The 26,086-nt window shown below is 36.5% G+C and overlaps 1 protein-coding gene and 1 long non-coding RNA gene across 10 annotated transcripts in view; both read right to left on the reverse strand.

Moving 5' to 3' along the window:
* The window catches only part of LOC122446635, a 30,409-nt gene extending 19,197 nt beyond the window's left edge, over positions 1 to 11,212 (reverse strand). For all 4 annotated transcript variants that reach the window (XR_006270946.1, XR_006270943.1, XR_006270944.1 and 1 more), the window contains exons 1-2: positions 9,605 to 11,212; positions 8,533 to 8,630 (exon numbers count right to left, since the gene is read on the reverse strand). This is a non-coding gene — a long non-coding RNA (uncharacterized LOC122446635). The remainder of the gene's footprint in view (positions 1 to 8,532; positions 8,631 to 9,604) is intronic.
* A 7,186-nt stretch (positions 11,213 to 18,398) lies between these two features.
* ADK (adenosine kinase) overlaps positions 18,399 to 26,086 on the reverse strand; it is a 591,696-nt gene continuing 584,008 nt past the window's right edge. For all 6 annotated transcript variants that reach the window (XM_043476503.1, XM_043476498.1, XM_043476504.1 and 3 more), the window contains one exon: positions 18,399 to 19,204. In XM_043476503.1, coding sequence (XP_043332438.1) covers positions 19,080 to 19,204 — 125 coding nt within the window. In that variant the 3' untranslated portion in view covers positions 18,399 to 19,079. The remainder of the gene's footprint in view (positions 19,205 to 26,086) is intronic.

Consider the following 26,086-nt stretch of genomic DNA (forward strand, 5'->3'; position numbering starts at 1 on the left):
CTAATCAATGAATATAGTAAAGTTGCAGGATATAAAATTAACACACAGAAATCCCTTGCATTCCTATACACTAACAATGAAAAAACAGAAAGAGAAATTAAGGAAACAATACCATTCACCATTGCAACAAAAAGAATAAAATACTTAGGAGTATATCTACCTAAAGAAACAAAGGACCTATACATAGAAAACTATAAAACACTGATGAAAGAAATCAAAGAGGACACAAACAGATGGAGAAACATACCGTGTTCATGGATTGGAAGAATCAATATTGTCAAAATGGCTATTCTACCCAAAGCAATCTATAGATTCAATGCAATCCCTATCAAGCTACCAACGGTATTTTTCACAGAACTAGACCAAAGAATTTCACAATTTGTATGGAAATACAAAAAACCTCGAATAGCCAAAATAATCTTGAGAAAGAAGAATGGAACTGGAGGAATCAACCTGCCTGACTTCAGACTCTACTACAAAGCCACAGTCATCAAGACAGTATGGTACTGGCACAAAGACAGAAATATAGATCAATGGAACAGAGTAGAAAGCCCAGAGATAAATCCACGAACCTATGGACACCTTATCTTTGACAAAGGAGGCAAGGATATACAATGGAAAAAAGACAACCTCTTTAACAAGTGGTGCTGGGAAAACTGGTCAACCACTTGTAAAAGAATGAAACTAGAACACTTTCTAACACCATACACAAAAATAAACTCAAAATGGATTAAAGATCTAAATGTAAGACCAGAAACTATAAAACTCCTAGAGGAGAACATAGGCAAAACACTCTCCGACATAAATCACAGCAAGATCCTCTATGACCCACCTCCCAGAATATTGGAAATAAAAGCAAAACTAAACAAATGGGACCTAATGAAACTTAAAAGCTTTTGCACTACAAAGGAAACTATAAGTAAGGTGAAAAGACAGCCCTCAGATTGGGAGAAAATAATAGCAAATGAAGAAACAGACAAAGGATTAATCTCAAAAATATACAAGCAACTCCTGCAGCTCAATTCCAGAAAAATAAATGACCCAATCAAAAAATGGGCCAAAGAACTAAACAGACATTTCTCCAAAGAAGACATACAGATGGCTAACAAACACATGAAAAGATGCTCAACATCACTCATTATTAGAGAAATGCAAATCAAAACCACAATGAGGTACCATTACACGCCAGTCAGGATGGCTGCTATCCAAAAGTCTACAAGCAATAAATGCTGGAGAGGGTGTGGAGAAAAGGGAACCCTCTTACACTGTTGGTGGCAATGCAAACTAGTACAGCCGCTATGCAAAATGTATTTCTTAAATAATAAGACTTGAAAGTCAATTACTCGTTGATTCAAGGACTGCAGAATGGATGTTGTGTTAGCAGTCATGAAGAAAACACCAATCTCTTTGTAAATCTCCATCAGAGGTCTTGGGTGACCAGGTGCATTGTCAGTGAGCAACAGTATTTTGAAAGGAATCAATTTTTTCTGAGTAGTAGGTCTCAAGAGTAGACTTAAAATATTCAGTAAACCATGTTGTAAACAGATGTGCTATCATCCAGGCTTTGTTTTCTACTTAGAGAGCACAGGTAGGGTAGACTGAGCATCATTCCTCAAGGGCCCTAGGACTTTCAGAATGGTAAATGAGCACTGGCTTCAGCTGAATGACACCAGCTGCATTAGCTCCTAACAAGAGCCTGTCCTTTGAAGATTTGAAGCCAAGCATTGATTTCTCCTCTCTAGCTATGAAAGTCCTAGGTAGCATCTTCTTCCTATAGAAGGCTGTTTCATCTATATTGAAAATCTGTTGTTTAGCCACCTTCATGAATTATCTTAGCTACATCTGCTGGCTAAGTTGCTGCAGCTTCTACATCAGGACTTTCTGCTTCCCTTTGAATTAATGCTTTTATGTTATGGAGATGGCCTCTTTCCTCAAACCTCAAGAACCAACCTCTCCTAGTTTCAAACTTCTCTTCTGCGGCCCCTCCTCTCTCTCAGCCTGCACAGAATTGAAGAGAGTTAGAGTCTTGCTCTGGATTAGGCTTCAGTTTAAGAGAATGTCGTGGCTGGTTTGATTTTCTATCCATTCTCTGTATCAGCAATAGGCTGTTTTTCTTTCTTATCATTTGTTTTCTCTGGAGTAGCACTTTTAATTTCCTTCAGGAATTTTTCCTTTGCATTCACAACTTGGCTCACTGTTTGGCTCAAGAGGCTTAGCTTTCAAGCTGTCTCAGCTTGTGACATGCCACCTTACTGAGCTTAATCCTTTGACGTAAAGTGAGAGACATGACTCTTCCCTTCATTTGAACAGTCAAGAGGCAATTTTAGGGTGAGTAATTGGCCAAATTTCAATACTGTTGTGTCTCAGAGAAGTCCAAGAGGAGGGAGAGAGATGGGGGAATGGCCAATTGGTGGAGCAGTCAGAACACACGTAACATTTATCAATGATGTTCAGCATCTTACATGAGTGTGTTTGTGGCATCCCCCAACAACAACAGTAACACTCAACATCACTGATCACAGATCACCACAACAAACATAGTAACAATGAAAAAGTTTGAGATATTGCAAGCATTACCAAAATGTGATGGAATAAAGCAAACTGCAATAAAACAAGGAATACATTTTTATGTACTTATGTAAATTATATTTATGTATTTATGTAAGTTTTAATATTTATATATATATGTTTTATGTATTTATATAAAATTTCTATAATTGCTACTTGAATGGGATATTTATCTTCTCATTTTATTTTCAAATGGATTATTGACAGTGAATATTAATTTAGTCTTTCAGCAAATACTGTGTGCTAGGCACAGTGCTAAACACCAAGACTATACTAGCACAAGACAGACATGGTCTGTGTACAGTATTTATAAATTGTAAAGTATTGATCACCCTTGCATTTCAGGGTGATGATGGTATGTTGGAATGGAATGTTATGGAATGCTTAGTGATGGAATGTTATTTTAATATATTGTACTAACAGATTAGATTTGGCAGTATTCCATTTTGAGTGTATGTTTATAAATTCCATATAAGTAGCTTAAGTCAGACTAGTCTGATCTGGGCTGTGTGTGTGTGTGTGTGTAGTTTAGCTTTGTAAAATAAATTAAGAATCTTGCTTTATTTCTATAGTTTACATAGCACTGGAATTAAGTGTTTCATTCTTATTCCTTGACAATCACATTTAATTCATAAAGTTCAAAGTAGAAGATTAGAACTGAGATAAGGCACTTGGTTTCTTGAGTCTCAGACATTTGAAAGAATTTATAAAATTGGGTGAGAACAGAGATTTATACAACAATAATCCAGATGACAAGAAATGTATTTCTTGTTTTGGTTCGGTCCCCAAATGGGATAACAGTGGTCTTATATGTTTACTTCCTGAAAGAGCTAATTTTTTTTCATCCAGGGAAGACACCAAACATGCCCTCATCCTAGAGCTGTTCATACTCTCTACAGTAAAGACTTGTCTGATGCTTTGGGGCACGAGTGATCGATTTGCTATGTATGAGGTGAATAGAAAATTCCAGTGATGACAACCTAGGGTCAAAAAGCAGCATGATCATTATTCCTTTCTCAAAGAATCTCTCAACATCATACACAAATTAGAGTCATACTTCTTGTCTTCATTCTCTTGAGTCCTTCTGAATTTGTACAACTATAGTTAAATCTATCAGGCCAGTTCCACGCCTCCTGCAGAGTCCAATACACAATCAGGCACTGAGCCCCAAACCCTGATTCTGAGATATAATAACAGTTCAGTTCAGTCACAGAGTCATGTCCCACTCTTTGCGACCCCATGGACTGCAGCACACCAGGCTTCCCTGTCCATCACCAACACCCAGAGCTTACTCAAACTCATGTCCATCGAGTCAGTGATGCCATCCAACAATCTCATCCTCTGTCGTCCCCTTTTCCTCCGGCCTTCAATCTTTCCCAGTATCAGGGTCTTTTCAAATGAGTCAGTTCTTCAGATCAGGTGGCTAAAGTATCGGAGTTTCAGCTTTAGCATCAGTCCTTCCAATGAATATTCAGGACTGATTTCCTTTAGGATGGACTGGTTGGATCTCCTTGCAGTCCAAGGGACTCTCAAGAGTCTTCTCCAACACCACAATTCAAAAGCATCAATTCTTCGGCGCTCAACTTTCTCATATCCATACAAGACTACTGGAAAAATCATAGCTTTGACCAGACGGACCTTTGCTGAAAAGTAATGACTCTGCTTTTTAATATGCTGTCTACGTTGGTCATAACTTTTCTTCCAAGGAGCAAGTGTTTTTTAATTTCACAGCTGCAGCCATCATCTGCAGTGATTTTGGAGCCCCCCAAAATAAAGTTTCTCATTGTTTCCCCATCAATTTGCTATGAAGTGATGGGAACGGATGCCATGATCTTAGTTTTCTGAATACTGAGTTTTAAGCCAACTTTTTCACTCTCCTCTTTCACTTTCATCAAGAGGCTCTTTAGTTCTTCTTTGCTTTCTGTCATAAGGGTGGTGTCATCTGCATATCTGAAGTTATTGATATTTCTCTCAGCAATCTTGATTCCAGCTTGTGCTTCATCCAGCCCAGCATTTCTCATGATGTACTCTGCATGTAAGTTAAATAAACAGGGTGACAATATACAGCCTTGACGTACTCCTTTCCCGATTTGGAACCAGTCTGTTGTTCCATGTCCAGTGTTAACTGTTGCTTCTTGACCTGCATACAGATTTCTCATGAGGTATGTCAGGTGGTCTGGTATTTCCATCTCTTGAAGAATTTTCCAGTTTGTTGTGATCCACACAGTCAAAGGCTTTGGTACAGTCAGTAAAGCAGAAGTAGATGTTTTTCTGGAATTCTCATGCGTTTTTGATGATCCATCAGATGTTGGCAATTTGATCTCTGGTTCCTCTCCCTTTTCTAAATCCAGCTTTATAATATAATCCCGCTCATAATGTTTTTCTTTATATCCCTGAATGTATTTTCCAGTTTTTAAGTTTAAGCACATTCTTACCTTCCCCAAGAACCTTTTCAGCACATGGGGTTCCGAAATTCCTTTCTAATAGCTATTGTGTTCATTTTCTATTGTCATGTAACAAACTGCCACAAGCTTAAAACGACCTCCATTTATTATCTTACTGTTCTGTAGTCAGAAGTCTGGTGGGCTTGGCAAGGTACTTGCCTCCAGATCTCAAAATGTCAAAATCAAGGTGTTAATAGGGCTTTGTTTCTTTCTGGAGACTCTGGGTAAGAATCCACTAGCACATTCACTTTGGTTGCTAGTGAAATATGGTTCTGTGTGGTTGTAGGGCTGAGGTCTAGTTTACTGTCGGGCTGATAGCCTGGGGCCCCTCTCAGTTCCTTATGTTTTTTAGTATTTCTTGTCACATTGCTTCTACATCTTCAAAGCCAGAAATGATGCACTGAGTCTCCACGCTTCAAGTCTGTCTGACCTCTTTCTGTTCTCTGCTTGTAAAGGCTCATGTGATTAGACTGGGCTCACCCAGATCAAAGAGAATAATCTCTTTATTTTAAAGTTGGTAACCTTAGTCACATCTGCAATGCCCTTTTACCATTTTATATAATATACTCATATGTTCTAGGGGTTAGGGCATAGGCATCTTTGTGGGATTATTATGTTTATCAAAGTTTTCATCTCTTTATTTTCTACACAGGATATTTTGGAATCATCATGTGCCTTGAAGAAGAAGTAGAAGACAATTCCACCCATTTGGAAAAAATAAAACTACCACCCACATCATGCCCCAAACTCACATAGACATCATGCTTTCAGCTTATGACCATAAAGTTGTTTGATTCTGGCATCAGGCTCATTTTGTGGATTTAATATTTGAGATCACCAAATATTGACACACCATTAGGTGGCACTTGATTAGAAAGTTCGCTGCTGTCTAAATTTTTCCAAGGCAGCAATCTGCAAGATGCAGAAGAAACTGATGTAGATAGTGGGCAGAGTTGGGGATGGCATTCTTAGTGACTACAGGAAAATCCTTAAGGGCACAAACTATCCAAGACGTGAATGTAATTTGTATATGCAAGCTGATTTTAGATAATTTAATTATTGCTTAGCAAACGTAAATGGAGTATTTAAAATCTTTCACGCATGATATTTAAAAAAATATCCTGCAGTCAAAAAATTCCCTCTAATATATTTTTATTACCTATAGCATTTGTCCTAGGTTAACAATTGAGTAAATACTCATGGAAAACTTAATATGCAAGGTAGTCATGTAATGAGCACCACTGTGCTCTCCTATCTACCTTTGGGCCATATTTTGCACCAAGCTGTGCTTCTCTGAAATAGCACTGTCCAACAGAAATAGAATGCCAGCCATATATGTAATTTTTCACAGCTTTTTTGAGACATAATTTACATACCATAAAGTTCACATGTTAAAGCATATGATTCAATGTTTTTCAGTATATTTATAGAGTTGTGCAATCATCACATAATCTAATTTTAGAACTTTTTCATCATTCCCAACAGAAAAGTTGTACCCATAAGCAGTCATTTCCCATTCTCCCCTACACAGAGGCCTAGTCCACTGTTAATCTACTTGCAGTCTCCAGAGAATTTCCTATTTTTGACTTTCCATACAGATGGGATCATATAATATGTGGTGTTCTGTGACGGCTCTTGCACTTAGTATATTTTTAAGGTTCATTAATATTGTAGCATCCGTAAGTACTTGATCCCTTTTTATGGCTGAATAATATTCCAGTGTGTGGTTATAGCATATTTGTTTATCTATTGATCAGCAGATGAACATCTGAGTTGCTTCTGATTTGGGGCTATTTGAATATGCTGCTATGGAGCATTCTTTATGTAGAATGTGGATATGTAGAAGTGAAACTGCTGACTAGAGATAACCATGTTTAGTTTTTTGAGGAACTGCCCAACTATGTCAAAAATGGCTGTACCATTTTATATTATCAACACATATGCAATTTAGAAAAGTTTTATTGAAGTATAATTGATACACAATGAAATGTACTAATATGAAGTATATAATTTGGTAAGTTTTGACATGTATATATCTGTAAAGTCATAACCACAATCAAGATAATGATCATAAGCATCACTCCAAAATTTGCCTCATGCCTCTTTGAAATGCACTTCCCCCATCCTTCCACACTCCATAACCCTGTTATTCCCAAGCAAACACTGATCTGCTTTCTGTCACTATGGTTTAGCTTGTACCTTCTAGAATTTTACGTAAATGGAATCACCTTTTGATAGGCTTTTTGCAGCGTAAGTATTTCAAGCTTCATGTGTTGAACAGATCAATGATTCATTCTTTTTTATTGGTGAATAACATATATATTACTTTGTCCATTCACTCATTACTGATGGATATTTGGGTTATTTCTAGTTTTTGTTGTTGTTCAGTTGCTAAATCATGTCCAACTCTTTGCGACCCATGGACTGCAGCGTGCTAGGCTTCGCTATTCTTCGCTATTTCCCAGACTTTGCTCAAACTTATGTCCATGGAGTTGATGATGCTATTTAACCATCTCATCCTTTGTCGCACCCTTCTCCTCCTTAGGGGTATTACAAATAAAGCTGCTATGAACATTCATGTATAAGACTTTGTATGGACATATGTTGTATTTTAGGGGGGAATATACCTAAATGTAATATTTGGATTATGTGGTAGGTACATATCTAACATTTTAAGAAACTTCCAAACTTCTTTCCAAAATGGTTTGATTTTATATGATTCAATGTGACTTTCTCTGAGCTTACCCTACGTAAGATGGCTGATTTAAAATCCCTGTCAAGTTTAACGCCTGGGCTTCTTCAGGGACAGTTCTGTATTGACTGCTTTTTCTTCCATGTATGGGCCATACTTCCTTGTTTCTTGCCTCCCTTGGGGTACAAGAAATGGGACTCAGGCAAGTTAAAATGCCACAAAGCTCACTGGTCTTATCAGGATGCTACTGTTTTTCTTGAAAAAAAAATGCTTCCTAAGCTGCTTCAAGCTTTTGATTACCGTCCAGAGTTCTGAAAAAGTTGATTCTGACAGTTTTTGCCAGTTTTTAGTTGCACTTTTAGAGGGGAAAGCTTTAGGTGTTTCTTACTCTGTTATTTTCACTGATGTCACGCCTCTAAATTTTAAGAATCTGGTTTACTTTATACTTGCAACCCTACTCTTCCAATCAGCCACATTTCAAGTACTCAGTAGCTACATATGGCTAATAGCCACCATGTTGGACAGTGTAGGTTTATAAGAAAATTTCTAAGCAGAGTTATTTAAAGGAATATAAATGAAAAGTAAGGTCTTTAATTGTTTTTTTATACTTTGCCATGAAAACGGTTTTCATGGCAAGGTAGGGACTCTATGAACCACAGGTTGCAAATAATAACAGCTACCACTACTTAAGCACTTTACTTAGTGCCAGGTAACACTTTAAGATGTACATGTATTAACACTTTTATTCTTTATAACAACCTAACAGAGTAGATATTATTGTGCTTTAAGAATGCAGGAAGCAAAACATTAAGAAGTTGAACAACTTACCCAAAGTCTCACAGTTAAAAGGTTTGCCCAGGTGCAAACCTTGAAAGTCTGGTTTAAAGTTCATGCTGTTAGCCACCACTCCATGCTACTTAGCAGACCTTAAAGGAGGAATCCAGAGAAAAATTATTTTGGCCAAAAGAGGATAGGGTGGGGAGGAAATAGTACTATATGGAATATTTAAAAATTAAGAAAGTCTAATAGACACTTATAAGAAAATGTATTCATTGAGGGCTAGAATATACCTGTACCTAACCTATTACTTGATATTTAGTAGGCACTCAGATACTATATACTTTTTACATCAATTTAAAAAAGTATGACTACTCAGTGAATATTTGTTGAAGAAATGAGTCATTGTATGTACTAGGTTTTCACAAATGGCTCACGTCACGTCATTTTTAAAGGAGAGACACTGAAGGTCAGAGTTGTGGAACCATTCCTCCCCTCACTAGCTAGTTAGTGCAGGGATTAGACTAGAGTTCAGTCCTCAAATTCCAGATCTTCTACCCTCTAGCTTTTTCTGAGTTCAAAAAGGATCAGAGTTACAAAGGATAAAAGCTTATTCCTTACCACACGATCAGGTTTCATTTATGTGCATGCAGATTTTGTGACTGGGGAGGGGGAGAGAAGGTGTTTTAACTGTGGCAATCTGGGTACTCTATTCACTTGCCTACTTAGTAGACAGTCTTCGAAGAATGGAGCTAAAAAGAGAGGCATGGAGAGTTCAATTATGGAAAATGTGAGCAGAAGTATAAACACATAGTAACAATTATTTTAATAGTTGTTCTAGTAGCTGATATCCTTGGTGACCCTGCCATCTCTAAGCTCTAACTCACTGCAGAGATCTGGAGAACCGAGAAAGGCCTTCCTTGAGCAAACATTTACTGAGCATGTACTATGTGGCAGTGGATAGTTCTGCCTTAGACGACATATACATCAATAAAAATTGTATGATACATTGTGATTGTATAAACTACAATAAGGAAATATGCAATGTACTTTGCGAGAAAAAAGGGATGGAGCAGGAACTAACTGCCTGGGAGGTTTACAGAGAACTTTTTAAAGGACACACCTATTTCAGGAGTAGAATGGCTGAATTGAAGAATAGGTGTGTTTAACTTTATAAGAAACTTCCATGCCTTTTCCCAAAGCAGTTGCTCCATACTGCACTCTTAACTGGCAGTCCTGCTTCACATCCTCTCCAACATTTGGTGTTGTCATTTAAACTTTTGACTTCTGAGCTGGATTCTCACACACGAGTAGTTGTAATGGGAAAACAGCAATCTACATAGAGGCAAGAGTGTAGTTATAAGGTATATTTGGGCTCAGGTGAAGGGTTATAAAGAGGGATGGCAGTAGGAAGGCTGTTAAAGTGATTAAGGGGCGCATGGTCAATGACCAGACCACGGAGTGTGACTGTTTCTTCTTAGGAAGGCCTCGCCCGTGGTGAGGGAAGACTGACTAACGACCAATAAAGGGGAAGAACTAGAGTTGGGCAAATTTGTTAGATATGATCAAAGTCTAAACTACAGCTGAGAGCGGAGGAGGTGAGGAAGAGACTTAGGAGAGGCAGAACTGACAGAACTTGGTGATCAATTAGATAAATGGGCAAGGAGGAAAAAAGTTGGGAATACCTTCTATTAATGGAGATAGAAGAAGTAGAAATAGACTGGGCTGGGGAGTTCAAGAGAAGATGAGTTCTGTTTTGATAATCAACTTGCGTGCAGAATATCCCAAGGGGCTGAGCTATATAGGTTTTGAGCCTAAAGCTGGGAAGGCGATCAGGGTTAGAAACAGAGTTTTGAGAGTAATTAGATGATAGGCGAATTCATGGCAGTCAAATTGAACACCTAGGAGGAGCTTAGAGTGACAAAAGGCTTGTTGGGGTGGAGGCACCTTGACACAAGAGAAGGACAGAGGTGTTCTGAAAGCATGCTAAGAAGAGGAGGTAAAGGAGGCAAAATAATGAGGAAAAAGTGGCTGGGTGAAAGTTGAGGGAATAAGAAGTCAAGAGAGCATGGTCCTCCAAGTCAGATGCTAAGATGAGGTAGGATGAGGATGTAAAACTGGCTATTAGGTCTGCCTACTAGGAATTTTCTGGTTATCAGGAGAAGGGATGCTACAGAGAAGGTAGGGGCAGATTGCAGTGGGTTTAGGAGTCTGGGTGGGAAGAGGTCTGGTTGATGTTTACAGAGGTGCTTTGTGAATATTCCAATTGCTATGTGGGTTAGGGAATGAGGAGAGGGTGTTCCTTACTCAGAAGAGGAGCTTGGGGTTTGCAGATAGCGCCAAGAAATCTTGCAGCAGCCCAAGGATTGGCTAATTTTGTCAGAGAATTCATGTGAAAGTTACATTTTGAAGGAAATAATATGTGGTTTTGCATCATGTGCTGTTTTACCTTCTTCATGAAATGTTGCTATCAATCATATTTACTAGCCAAGGTAGAAACAATCCAAGTGCCCATCAACAGATGATTGTCATCTGTGTACTCCATACATAATGGAATATTATTACTCATCCATAAAAGAATGAAATATTGCCATTGTATCAACATGGATGGACCTAAAGAATATTATACTTAGCGAAATAAGTGACACAGAAAAAAATGAATATTACATATCACTTATCCGTGAATCCAAAAAATAATAACTCACAGTTATAGAAAGCTAATTTATGGTTACCAAAGATGAAAGGTAAGGGGAGAGAAAATTAAGAATATGGGATTAACAGATACAAACTGCATAAGATACATAGGCAGCAAACATTTACTGTATAGCACCAGGAGTTATATTTATATTTGATGTCTTGTAATAATCTATAATGGAAAATAATCTGAAAAACATACAACTGACTCACTTTGCAGTATACATGAAACTAATACAATATTGTAAATCAGCTATACTATATTTAATTGATTTTCCTATTTAAGTACTTTATATTTTTTTGAACATTAGGACAAATTTCGACCATAAGGAAATATTGAAAAGTATTATATAGCATACATCCATTTCCTTCTATATTCTACAACTAATATTTTGCTACATTTGACTTATCACTTATTTTCCCATTTAACCATCCCTCTTTCTGTTCATCTTATTTATTACTTGATGCACTTCACTGTAAGTCAAAGACATTAATACACTTCATATCTATTAGTATGCACATCATTAACTAGAGTTCAACATATAGCTTAGTTCATGTGTATGTGAGAGTTTCAAAAACCACACAGCTTAAGTGGGACATTCCCTGAGTTTCGACAAATGAATATACCTGTGTAACCCGTATTATGACATCACTGTCAGCTTAGAAATTCCCCTCATTTCCCTTCCCAGTCAGTTTCCACTTCTCTCCTCTCCCACAAAGCAGCTCTTGTTCTGAACTTTCTCACTGTAGGTTAGTTTTACCTGTTCTAGAACTTCATATGGAGGGAATCTTACACTATGCACTCTTTTTTTTGTATCTGGTTTCTTTCACCCAGTAGTGTTTTTGAGATTGATTCATATTGTTTTATCAGTAACTTCCTTCTTTTGCCGAGTATTATTCCACTGTTTGACTACACCACCATTTTTATCTCTTCTCTTGCTGTTGGACAACTAACCCAGTTTCCAGCTTTTGGCAACAATGAATAAAAATGCTATAAATATTCTAATACAGGTCTTTATGTAGACTTATGCTTTCACTTCTCTTACATAAATACCAGGAGTAGAATGGCTGCATCAAAGAATAGGTACATTTAACTTTTAAGTTTCTTAAAACTTACACGTGTTTTCCCAAAGTGGCTGTTTCATTTTACACTCTCACTGGCAATGTTGCTTCATATCCTCTCCAACATTTCGTGCTGTCATTTAAATTTTAGTCATTTTAATGCAGTAGTTATCTTATTGAGGTTTTTATGTTAATTTGCCTCATGATGGAGAAGGAAATGGCAACCCACTCCAGTATTCTTGCCTGGAAAATCCCACGGACAGAGGAGCGTGGTGGGCTACAGTCCATGGGGTTGCAAAAGAGTCGAACACAGCTTGGCAACTGAGCACACACGCGTGGGTGTGTACAAGCTTTGAAGAAAGCTGTGGTTATTTAACAGTGTCGCATGCTCATTAAAATAATTAAATATAGGGACGCCTCATCAGTGATATATTTTCCCAAGGTGTAAATGTCCTCTGTTCACCTGTTTCTGCCTACAGAGTCAACTAATTTCACTAAGGCGAAGCTCCTTGGAAAAACTTAATTTATAGTCCCTGTTTGGTTCTGTGAACAGCTTTGACTAGCAAATAAATCCTTTGCGTGCTTTTTGAATGTGGGAAAAAAAAAAAAAAACTTGTCTCATGACTAATGATGTTGAAACTTTTATATACTTAATGACTATTCACATATTTTCTTTCATGTTTGTCTTTTCATTATTGAATTAGTTTTTTAATATATTCTGGATATAAGTTCTTTGTTAGATATATGTGATGTATTTTATGCTAGCCTATAGCTTGATTATTCATATTCTTAATGGTATCTTGATGAGTGACAGGATTAAATTTTTTTGAATGTATCAGTATCTTTTCTTTTATGGTTAGTGCTTTCACAGTCCTCAACAAGAAACTTTTGCCTATCCCCAAGCTGTGAAAATATTGTTTCCTTATAGAAGCGTAATAGTTTCAGCTTTTATAACAGCTGTGATTCATTTTTAATTTTTATGTATGGTGTAAGGTAAAGGGTCAAAGGTTCATTTTTTCCCCGTAAAAGTATCAAGTTGTAACAGCACTGTATATTGAAAAGATTTTCCTTCTCTCATCCCGTTGCTTTGGTGCTTTTGTAAAATATCAAACCACATATTCAAATTTATTTTACTATTGATCTTATGGTCTTATTCTCCTATTCTCTTAACACCCTCTCACTCACTGTTCTACTCATTTTGAACTGAGAAAACCAAGGCTTAGGGCAGTTCAAGAACTTGACCAAGGGGACACAATGCGAAGGACTTTTGAATCATAAAGAAACTGTTCACATTTTAAACCTACTATAGCCAGTGAAAATATTATTAAATGGACACTTTTTCTGAGGGTAATGGAGTAACAAAAATGAACAAGTGCATGTTTTTATATTTCAATACAGGTGGTATTTTCAGACTGCCAGTCAAACACATGCTTCTTTTGTAGGCTTGTGTATATCTAAAACAACCTAGGACTACCCTGGTGGTCCAGTGGTTAAGACTCTGTGCTTCCACTGCAGGGGGCTCAGAGTTGATCCCTGGTTGTAGAAGTTCCTCGTGCTGCGTGGTGTGGGGGAAGAAAAAACAAAAAATATCACCCCCAAGCCCCCAAATAATTATCCCTCTAAAATCCCAGACAAAATAAAACAAAATCCCCCCCAAACTCACAAAAACCCAATCTATAATATGCATCCTTTTTTGAAAAGATACAGAATTATAACAGTTACTTTACATAATTGAGTAAGAACAACAGCTTTTAGCAAAAGTTTGACTTTAAAATAAAGAATGTATTTCTTTCACCCTGATCTAAAATGAAAATTACTCTTCCGTGATTTAGAGAAAGAAAACAATACTTAAAGGTATATGCCATGAAGATAGATACAAAAATGAGTTGTTGTTCAGTTGCTAAGTCTTGTCTGACCCTGCAACCCCATGGACTGTAGCACACCAGGCTCCTTGGTCCTCCACTATCTCCTGGAGTTTGTTCAAATTCATATCCATTGAGTCAGTGATGTTATCTAACCATCTCATCCTTTGCCACCCCCTTTTGCCTTCAATAAAAACTAGAAGAAAATTCAATAGCCATTCTTGTTACTTTTTCTTTCACTCCTATTCGGCTATACTAATACTTGGGCACCCAGCCTGTTTCCAAATATTTGGTATCATTTTCTTTTCCACATCATGGCAGCAGTTTTCAGGCAAACTTGATCACCTACTGAGACTAGGCCAGCCTCAATAATCTAATTCACTTACTCAAAGAAATGCATTTGAGTCAGTTCTAATGAGGTGGATGAACCTACAGCCTATTATATAGCGTGAAGTAAGTCAGAAAGAGAAAGAAAAATACCAGAGATGGTACTGACGATCCTACACACAACAGCAAAGGAGACTCAGACGTAAAGAACAGACTTTAGGACTCAGTGGGAGAAGAGGATGGGATGATTTGAGAGAAAAGCATTGAAACATATACATTAGCATATGTAAAATAGATAACCAGTGTGAGTCTGATGTATGAAGTAGGGCATCCAGAGCCGGTGGGTGTTCTGCAACAACCTGGAGGGATAAGGTGAGGAAGGAGGTGGGAGGGGGGTTTAGGATGCAGGGTACACATGTAAACCTATGGCTGATTCATATTGATGTATAGCAAAAATCATCACAATATTGTAAAGTAATTATCCTTAATTAAAATAATTTTTTAAATCTAATTTTCCAGATCACCTAGGTTCACCCCTGAGGCATGGGTTTCCTATGCCCACCCAACTCACCCAAGTGTAACACGCAAATGAATGGCTTGTAAGGACCATCTTTTCCCAGACACAGAAAGGCAGCCTTGTTAAAAACCACTCATACATAATATGCTTTAGGAATGTCACAACCAAAGCATTTATATTTTCTGAGTTACTGGTTTGACCAAAAAGTTTGTTTGGGATTTCTCTGTAACATCGTACAGAAATCCCAAATGAACATTCTAGCCAACCCACTACATAAAATAAGTCACTCAACTATTCAAAGCCAACCTGAGACCAGGACCCATGTTTTCTTGACAACTTCACTATCCCCTCCCCCATTCCCAGTCCTGTAAGTCTTCCCTCAACGATCTGTTAAACCAAGATGCTATAAAGTGGAACTAGGTTAGCTATTCATCGTTCCAAGATGGAAAAATTTAGCCCAGACAAGAGGATGCCTGACAACCAGTTAAGAGGCAGTTTCCCTGAGACTTGGTCAGCAAGGCTAGCCATTATTTTTCCCTTGTCCTTTAATAAAACAAAGAACTAAAAAAAGTATGCCAAAAGTCCAAGAACACACATCCCAATGACTATGTTGCTAAAACAAGAAAGTTATGTGATCTGTGTGCATGTTAATTACTACCAGAAAACATGCTTCTGGAACCTCTTAAAAATAGTGACTGTCATAAAAGTATAGCCGGTGAGTGGTACTTATCAATAACCTTGGGGTAAAGAACTTTCTTATCAAAAAAAGAATAGGAAAGGTTTATCAGTGTCAAAACTACTGATCTAAGAGGAAGACATTCTGCAGTAGTTTTAATATGATAAAGATACTCTAACACTCAAAAACTAATTGTCCTTGAGAGACAAAGTTAGAAGACTTTGATTTCAAAACTTACTCAAAGCTCCAGTAATCAAGACAGTCCTGATTGGCATAAGGATAATATACAGACATACAGACTAATGGAACTGAGAGTCCAGAAATAAAACCTTATATTTATGGTCAATAATTTTTGACAAAGGTGCCAAGACAATACAATTGAAGTGAAAGTAAAAGTGTTAGTTGCTCAGTTGTGTCTGACTCTTTGTGACCCCATGGACTGTAGCCCATCAGGCTCCTCTGTCCATGGAATTCTCCAGGCAAGAACACTGGAGTGCTCCCTTCTCCAGAGGATCTTCCCGACCCAGGGATCAAACCCAGGTTTCCTGCATTGCAGGCGGATTCTTTACCATCAGGGAAGCCCCAAGACAATACAATAGTGGAGAAACTAGTCTCTTCTAACAAGGCACAGGGACAACTGCATATACAGAAGCAAGATAATTAGACCTCCCAACTCAAATATATGCAAAAACTATCAAACTCTTAGAGGAGAATATAGATGTTAATTGTTCACGATTGGATTAGGCAATGGTTTCTCAAACATGAAACCAAAAGCACAATTGACAAAAAAAAAAAAAAAAAGAGAAAGAGAGAGAAATTGGCTTTTATACAAATTAAAAACATCTGGGGAATTCCCTAGTGGTCCAGTGATTAGGACTCCATGCTTTCACTGCCAAGGGCACGGGTTCAATCCCTAGTCAGGGAATTAAGATCCCTCAAGCCACATGTGTGTGTACTGTTGTGTCTGACTCTTTGTGACCCCCGTGGACTGTAGCCGAGTAGGATCTTCTGTCCAAGGGATTTGCCAGGGAAGAATAGTGGAGTGGGTTACCATTTCCTCCTCAAGGGAATCTTCCTGACCCAGGGATCAAATCCACATTTCTTGTGTCTCCTGCATTGGCAAGCAGATTCTTTACCAATAGTACCACCTGGAAAGCCCAATCACAAGTTGCAGAGCACAGCCAAAAGGTAAAAAAAAAAAAAAATCTATGCTTCACAACCCACGCAGTGGAAGACAATATTTGTAAATCATATGACTGATAAGAATATATAGAACATACAAAGAATGCTTACAACTCAACAATAAAAGGACAAACCACTCAATTAAAAAATGGGCAATAACTTTGAATAGACATTTCTCCAAAGAAAGAAATCCAAATGGTCAATAAATATAATATCATTAATAAATAGGAAAATAAAAATTAAAAGCACAATGAGATATCACTTCATACCCTCCAAGATGGCTATAATCAAACAGAGAGTAGCAAGTGTTGGCAAGGGTGTGAAAAAATTGAAACTCACAAACCTTTTTAGTGAGAATGTAAGATGATGCAGTTCTTTTGGAAAAGGTCTGGCAATTTCCCAAAAAGTTAATCATAGGGTTACCATGTGATCCATCAATTCTACTTCTGGTATATACCGCAAAGAATTGAAAACATACATCCATATAAAAAACTTGGACATGAATGTTAATAGCAGCATGATTCATAATAGCCCAAAAGGGTTAATTGGGTCATTAACAATTGAAGTGTCCAACAACACGAATGGATAAACAAAATATGGCATATGTATACAAAGAAATATTATTTGGCAATAAAAAGAAGTACTGAAAATATCATAGGATAAGTAAACTTTGAAAACATGCTAAGTGAAAGAAGCCAGACACAAAAGAAAACATTATTATATGACTCCATTTTTATGAACATCAAGAATAGGCACATCTATAGAGACAGGAAACAGATTAGTGGTTATCAGAGGACGAGGAGTGAATTGGGAGGAAAAGGGTTTCCTTTTGGGGTGATGAAAGTATTCTTGATTTAGATATTGGTGATAGCTACACAACTTTGTGAATATACTAAAACATACTGAATTGTATACTTTAAAATAAAAAAATTTATGGTATATGAATTGTATCTCAACAATGTTAAAAAGGATTAGTGTAGGAGACCTAAAAGTCTTCTTAAACATAAAACAAAAACCTGAACGCTTTTCTATGAATTCAGTTTTATAACTATGATTTTCTTCTTCTTTAGTAACAATAATCATAACAATAGTAGGTTCTTATTAGACTTGTAACAAGCATTTTGTACCTAGTTATCCCCTCTTGAATCATCTCAATGACCTTGTACATAGGGGTTATGATTCCATTTTATAGAGAGGAAATTGACGTTCAAGAGGCTAAGTAATTTGCACAAGCTCTTATCAAGGTAATTAGTCTGACTCCAGAGGTTCCATTTTTTTTAGACTTTTTTGGGGGTGGGGGGCATGCTACACAGCATGTAGGATCTTAATTCCCGGACCAGGGACCGAACCTGTGCCTCCTGGAGCAGAAGTATGAAGTCCTAACCACTGGTCTGCCAGGGCATTCCCCAGAAGTTATATCATACCATTCTGTCTTCCTGAAAACAGTGGCTTACTGGTCTCCAATACTAAGTTATTTTTTTATGTGTTATGTTGTTTTTTCTATCTCCATAAACAGATCAGATATTTCAGGACCCAGGATTAGACAGTTATCTTTCTTCCTTAGTTTGCTGAGCACAGGACAAAGACAGAAAAAAAGCCCTTTATGACAAGTTTTTATTTGTATCAAATACAGAGTACCACAGGTAAATATAAGATTATGACTTGAATATTGTAATATAGCTTATAATTTGGCAAATTAATTATCCAAAGTTTATTACATGTTTAAGTACACACTGAGGAAATTACTTGGCATAACTTGGGAAGATAAATATTTCTGTACCTTATTTAACCATTTGTCATGTATATATGTGGTACATATATGAACACATGTGTGTGTATATGTGTATAAACACACTTCTGAATTAAATATACTTGTATAAAAGCTAAAGATTTATGTATTATCTTTAATTCCCTTTAAAAAATCTATTATATTAAATTGCATCTGCATTCAAAGCAGAATGTAAAAAAATGATCACTTTGCTTAGTATACTTGAATTTACAATGTAATGGAAAATCAAACAAAAATCTCAATTGAAATACTATATTCCTGTTTAATTGACATTTACCTGGCACTATCAAACTATGGAAATAAACCTCCTACTTTAGGTTGTTGAGAGAATAAAGATTCTATTGTGCATTACTGTACCCCCTAAATTAAGAATGAACATTATTATAGCAGGAAAGGTGGCATTTAATTTTCTTCTTTATTAATATGGGAATTCTCAGGAAACAACCAGGGCAGTGTCTCTACCCCTGGGTGCAGTTTCATGCTTTTCCATCAGTGGAAGTCTGGCTTCTCAGGAAAGGTGCAACCAGTCCTCCTGATTATGACACTTGCAGCATAGTGGCCGGCACGGATGCATTCAGTTAGAGGCTTGTCGGAGACCAGCTGAGACAGAAAACCTGGAACACAGGCAGAAGGGGAAAACATGAGCATTGTGTAACAGCATCAGAAATGTCATATGGGTCAGAACAAAATTTGGTCTACGTACCTATGCCTCTCTTCAGTCTTGATAGTGAAGTGTCAAACCTCCAGGGTTAGAGGGTTCTTCCCTAATAGTTCTCTTAAAGAGCTCAAGTTGGGACATGACAACTCATCATCAAGTCAATCTAGTCTTTTTAGGCATAAACGATCACGCTTTCCTTTAACTTTGAGAGTAAAAGGTTGTAAGAAAGAATTACTGGCCATATAAGTATTATCTTTGGTCTTTATAGCTGAGAAATTATGAGCTATACCTCTGCCTATCTCTCTGAATTCCTTCTGTATTGCTGTTATTCCTAGCGAGTTGTTATTTGGGAAAAACTCTATCATCTGGATCTCTCTCCAAGAACAAATCTGAGAGTTGAAAAGTTATGAAGGACCTTATATACCTTTTTCACTCCCAGAAGTATCAGTGAAATAATATAGAGAGTCAAGCACCATGGATAAGTTTGACATTAAAATAAATATGATAAGATAGATAACAATGCTGAGGCCTTTTGCTTCCGATCAAGATGAAATAAAAGAATCAGATTTACCCTTTCTTCAGAAACAACTTTAAAATAAAAACAAAGTATATGAAACGAAGTCTTTCAAATATTGTACATCAGTCACAAAAGATACATGAAGGAAGGGAAATAAATGAGGTAAACTACCAGGACACAATTCATGGAAGGAAAACCTAGGTAGAGCCTGACAGTTACTGAGTTGAGAAGATGGAAGTAGGAATCAAAGTACAATAAACACTTACACAGACTGAGAAGGAAAAAAAGAGAGGAGAGACATAAATTGTCACTATTGATAATAAGAGACACCATATCACTATAACGTCTACACACGCTAAAAGGATAAGGAAATGTCATTAACAATTTAATGCCAATAAAGTTTTACAGAACTATAAAGTGTTCAGATTTAACAAGTTAGACAAACTTCTGGAGATACACATTCTATCAAAGCTCACTCAGGAAGAAATAGATAACATGAATAGCCTTGTGTTTATTAAACATTTGATTTTAAAATTAAAAAGCTTCACATAGAGAAAATTCCAGTTCAGATGGTGTCACTGCTGAATTCTACCAAACATTTAAAGAAGAAAAATAATGTCAATGCTATACAAACTCTAGAAAACTAAAAAGGAGAGACTACTTTTTGACTCACTCTTTGAGGCCAGTTTTACTCTGATACTATAATCAGAAAAGATGCAAATATTTTAGCAAATCCAATCCAATAGTATATTTAAAAAGATAATAATTCATGATAAGGTAGTATTTATCCTAGAAATGCAAGGTTGGTTTAACTTTAAAAAATAAATCAATTTAATCTACCATATTAACCAGGAAAATCATAAGGTCATCTTCATAGATGATGAAAAATCGTTTGATGAAACCCAAGACGGATTTCTAAAAAAAACTTTCAATAAACTAGTAACAGAAGGGAACTTCTATGAAAACCTTGCAGTTAATATCACTCTTAATGGAGGATGATGAAATGTTTTTCCCCTTAGAATTGAGAACAAGGAAAGAATGTTTGTTCTTAAATATTGGACTGTAGACTCTAGCCTGTGCACTAAGGCAAACAAAAGAAAGAAAAGGCATCAAAATAGAAAATTAAGTAGAACTGTCTTCATTTGCAGATGGCATGACCACCTATATCCATGGCTCTCAACAGTGGCAATTCTGCCTCCTGGAGAACATGTGGCAATGTCATATTCACATCAGAGGGTGCTAATGGCAACTAGAGGGTAGAGCCCAGGGATGCTGCTAAATATCCTATGATGTCAATAATACCAAAACTGAGAAATCCTGGTCTATGTAAAAATTCCTATGGAATCTAGAAAAAAGTTAACTTGAACTACTAAGTTACTTTAGTGAAGTTGCAGGATATAAGATTCCTCTACAAAAATCAACTGAATTTTTGTACTAGTAATGTGTGTATATATAGCAATTATATATGCTAGCAATGAACAGTTAGAAATTGATATTAAAAATACTCTTCACCATACTACCAAACATGTGAAATACCTAAATCTGACAAAAGCTGTGTAAGACCTCAGCACTGAAAATGACAAAACAATGCTGAGAAAAAAACCCCAAACAAGCAAAAAACAATGCTGAGAGATAAAAAACAAGCTAAGATGAAGAGCTATAAACTATTCAGAGAACAGAAGACTCAATATTGTTATCAGCTCTACTGATTTAATGTAATATCAACCAAAATTCCAGCAAGCTTTTCTAATAGAAACTGACAAGCTGATTCTAAAATTTATGTGGAAATGCAAAGAATTTAGACTAATCAAAATAGAACTCTGAAAATAAGAGTACTTGATTTAAAAATTTACTACAGAACTAAAATAATTGAGACACTGTGGTACAGGCATTAAGATGGACAAATAAATCAGTGAAACTGAACAATCTAGAAACAAACTTACTTCTATATCATCAACTGATTTTTATAAAGGTATTAAGCAATTCAATGGAGAAAGGATAATCTTTCTTTTTTCCCATGTTATTATAATAGACTTCTTTTAAAACAAATGTTCTTAGAAGAGCTGGATGGGCCATATGTGAAAACAAAAAAAAAACACACACACACTTCTACCCTTCCTCACACCAACCACAAAATTAACTTGAAATGGATTACAGGTCTAAATGCAAGAGCTAAAACTATAAAACTGAGAAGAAAACTTATGAGAAAATCTTTGTGATTTTGAACTTGCCAAAGATCTTAGGACATAAAAAGTGTAAACTTTTATGAAAGAAAAAATAATTTTGACTTTGCTAAATTAAACACTTTTACACAAACACTTTAGTGAAGAAGGTAAACATGCCAAACAAGCACAGGAAAAGATGTTCAACATTATTATCTGTTAGAAAAATAATAATTAAAGCCATCATGAAATACCACTGCCCACCCACTAGAATGGCTAAAATGAAAGAAGACTGACAAAGCAAGTGTTGGCAAGAGTACAGATTAAATGAAACTCTCAAATACTGATTGCCTGTGTGTGTGCTCAGCCGTTCAGTTGTGTCCAACTCTTTGCGACCCCATGGATTGTAGCCCGCCAAGCTCCTCTGTCCATGGGATTCTCCAGGCAAGAATACTGGAGTGGATTGCCACTTCCTCCTCCAGGGGATCTTCCCAACCCAGGGATCGAACCTGAGTTTCCTGCGTCTCCTGCATTGGCAGGCGAATTCTTTACCTCAGAGACACCGGAAAGCCCAGAATACTGATTATGAGACTATAAAATAAGATTCTTTTTGAAAAACAATTATCAGTGTCTTAAAAAGTTAAACATACACCTATCAAAAGACTCAGTCTTTCTATTTCTAGGTATTTAACCATGGTTTGCAAATGAATGTTCAGACCAGTTTTATTTGGCATAGCCCCAAATTGGAAACAATCCAAATAGTATGGACGCAGTAAATGTGTCCATAGTGATGGTCCATGGGTGTATAAATATGTCAACATTCGTAAAACTGTACACTTTAAACATGTGCAGTTTATTGTATGTCAATTATACTGCAATAAAACTACATAAAAAATTGTTGTAGTTACAAATAAGATAGTCAAGAACAGAAAAATCTGGGGCTACTTCCCCTCTAAGGAAAACCAGAGATGCTATAGCAGTACTCAAAAACGCAGAAGAACAGATGATAATGAGAAACTGTTCTGTAGCCAGACTTTTAGGCCTCATAGGCCCTGGGCAGCTGGGGGGTTAAGGTTAATTTAAAAGCTGTGGTATAGTGACCTGTAGAGAACATTATAAGAGATTTATGTTCTTTCTCTTCTACCATTCTGACCACACAGGCTTCTCCCTTGTCAGATTTGGGGAATGCTGTATCCAATAAAATAAATAAGTACGCCCAACCAAAGAGTAATTAATTTGGTTAATGGAGTGATGTATTTTGAAGACATTTGCTTAGAATGTGAAATCACTCTCTCAAGAGGTTTAGTAAGAGTATTTTATCATTGAGTTTTCAGGTAACAGTCAAAGGTCAATATTAACTTTCAGCCAAACTGTGAGACTCAACTGTTCAGCCCACACAGTGAATGGAGCAGATGCCAAATTCAGTCAGATCAGCTTACAATGGAAACACGTCTATTAGAAGACTTATAAGGAACATCTGTTTTCCTCATTCCTCCTGGTATGTTCTTTCTGAGAAAAAGAAAGCTTATGTTTATGAAATATTTTTGAGAAGCGTTTAAGTACCAGCATCCTCTTTATAATAGAAGAGCTAGTTGATGATTGAAGTGAAGTCCCCTGAGGAGACATTTGCTTTGACAAGTGGAAAACCTGGATGGAGAAAAAAACCTTAGACCTTTGCCCTGGGTGAATATCAGTTTTTTAACAATCTACTTTTAAATTCTAACTGAGATGAACTACAGATGTTATATAATCAGTTATAAGTTGAACCTTCATAAAGTAGCTGATATGAGTCCTCACCAGTTGTATAAAATAGTTTTAAAAAAAAAGGAGCTTATATTTAAAGAATCACAGGAAATTCTTTCATAATAAGAATTAAAGATTCCCAAGATAGCTTTTTTATTGCATAAAATATACATAACCTCAAAGTTACCATTTCAACCATTTTAAAGTGTACAATTAAAGGCATTAAGTCTATTTGCAATGTAGTGTAACCATCACCTTTATCGATTTGCAGAATATTTTCATTACTCCAACAGAAACTAAACTTATTAAACTCTCCATTCCCTCCCACCCCTGGCCTTTTCTGTCTGCCTTACTTCACTTAGCATAATGTTTTTCTGTATAATTTTTTAAGTTTAGATTTTTATTATTAGTTGGCCTAAAACGTATTTTTTTAAAACTACATTTGGAAATAATTTCTAATTCAGAAAATGTGCCAAAAACGAAATGAAAACTTGCAAACAATGCAAATAGTATCCATACATCCTTTACCTGGGAGGTACTTATTGTCAACATTTTGCTCCTTTTGGGCCCATCTTCTCTTTTTTATACAATTTTCTCCACTGAACTAATAGAGAAGAAGTGGCATTTGTCATGCCCTTTACCTTTAAATCTATCTATGCATCTTTCCCAAGAATAAGGGTAGTCTCATGGATAACCATAGTCATCGACTTCAGTAATAGTGTTAGAATAGTTATGTGATTGACTGTTCATATTCCAGTTTTGTCAATGACCCACTAATGTCCTTCATAGCATTTTTCTTCCACCTAGGATAGAATTTAGTCTCGGATTTGTCATATGTTTAGTTTGGTTTATCTCGAACATTTCCTTCGACTTATGTGACAAGGACTTTTTTGAAGAATACAGTCTTCCCCTACTCCGTACTTAATAGAGTGATGTTCATTTTGGTTTGTCTGATATTTCTTCATGATTAAATTCAGATTATGCATTCCTGGCCAGAATACTAGAAAAATTATGTTGTGTCCTTCTCAAGGGTATCACATTTAGGAACACATTATGTCTGGCTGCTATTCACTGGTGGTAATTTTGATCACCGGATCAAGATGTTGTCCTACTTCTCCACTGTATAGTTATATTTTCCCTTGCATGTACCAAGGAGTCTGCTGGTAGATATTCTGCTCCCTATCAAGAATTCCAATCCCTTCTCCCAAATTTAGTATTCACTCATGATTCCTAACTGAAGCAACTTAAACCATGATGATTTTTTACTCGAGCACTCCCTTCACATTTACCAGTCAGCTTTTGACATTCTATATGCAAGAGCTTATCTCTAATCTCATTTACTATTTTTCATCTATTTATGTATCAATAAGGAGGCACAGACTCTTGTTTTTTAATCAATGGTTTATCATTCAATACAGCTCTATATGGTGCTCAAAATGTCTCAGTTTTTACCAGTGGGAGCACCTTCAAGCTGGCTCATGTGTCCTTGGATGTGCCCTCATACTGTTTTTGAGTACTTCCTTACTTTTTGGAATTATATTCTTGGCTCATCTTAAACCCACCCTATCTCAGCCTTAGAACCTGCCATTTTCCCAAGGATACCTATTTCCTATTAGGGTGAAATGGTATTAGAAACCAAACAAAGTATGGGAGGTAGGTGCATTCTTTGCTTCTAGACCCTGTCAGCAAATGGAGCTAGGAAGTATGTACTTCTACACATGTACGGATACAGATACACACACATATGTACACATATATACACATGTACACAGGCCTATTTTAGAAATTGAATTGACACCAATACTTCCAGTTTCAATCCATCCCCATAGCACTCTTTCTTACCTTTCTCCAGTCCATTATTATGATTCTGTACTTTTTTCGACAGTGAAAACCCTAGCTTCCAACAATATCAAAATATTTATTGGCTTAATTTTATACTAGCTCCAAAACAGCTTCAAAATTGCTTCACTACTAATTTTACAAAACCCTAAATCTATTAAAAACAGTTTAGAATTGGTTTGCTGTCCTCCAATGTGCTCAAATACTGTGTTCAGTATACTCTTTAGATTGGTTTTCTTTTTTACCCCACTTCGGAATTGACAGGTTGTTGCTGAACCACAAAAGATGCCAGGATTCTTGGCCTCCAGAGAAGAAGAATTCAATCCGGGGCTAGAGTCGAGGCTTGATCACTCAGAGCTTTTGTGTATAAAGTTTTATTAAAGTATAAAAGAGAAAGCTTCTGACATAGACATCAGAAGGGGGCAGAAAGCATACCCCTTCACTAGTGTTAGCAATGGAGTTATATACTTTTAATTAGTTATTACAGTGAATCAAAAGAATGTCCGGAGGTTGTAAAGACCTTACTAGACCTACTCCCATAATTTACATTTTAAGATAACAGGATTAGCCAGAAGGT

The sequence above is a fragment of the Cervus canadensis genome, chromosome 8 (assembly GCF_019320065.1).
Source record: "Cervus canadensis isolate Bull #8, Minnesota chromosome 8, ASM1932006v1, whole genome shotgun sequence".
NCBI lineage: Eukaryota > Metazoa > Chordata > Mammalia > Artiodactyla > Cervidae > Cervus > Cervus canadensis.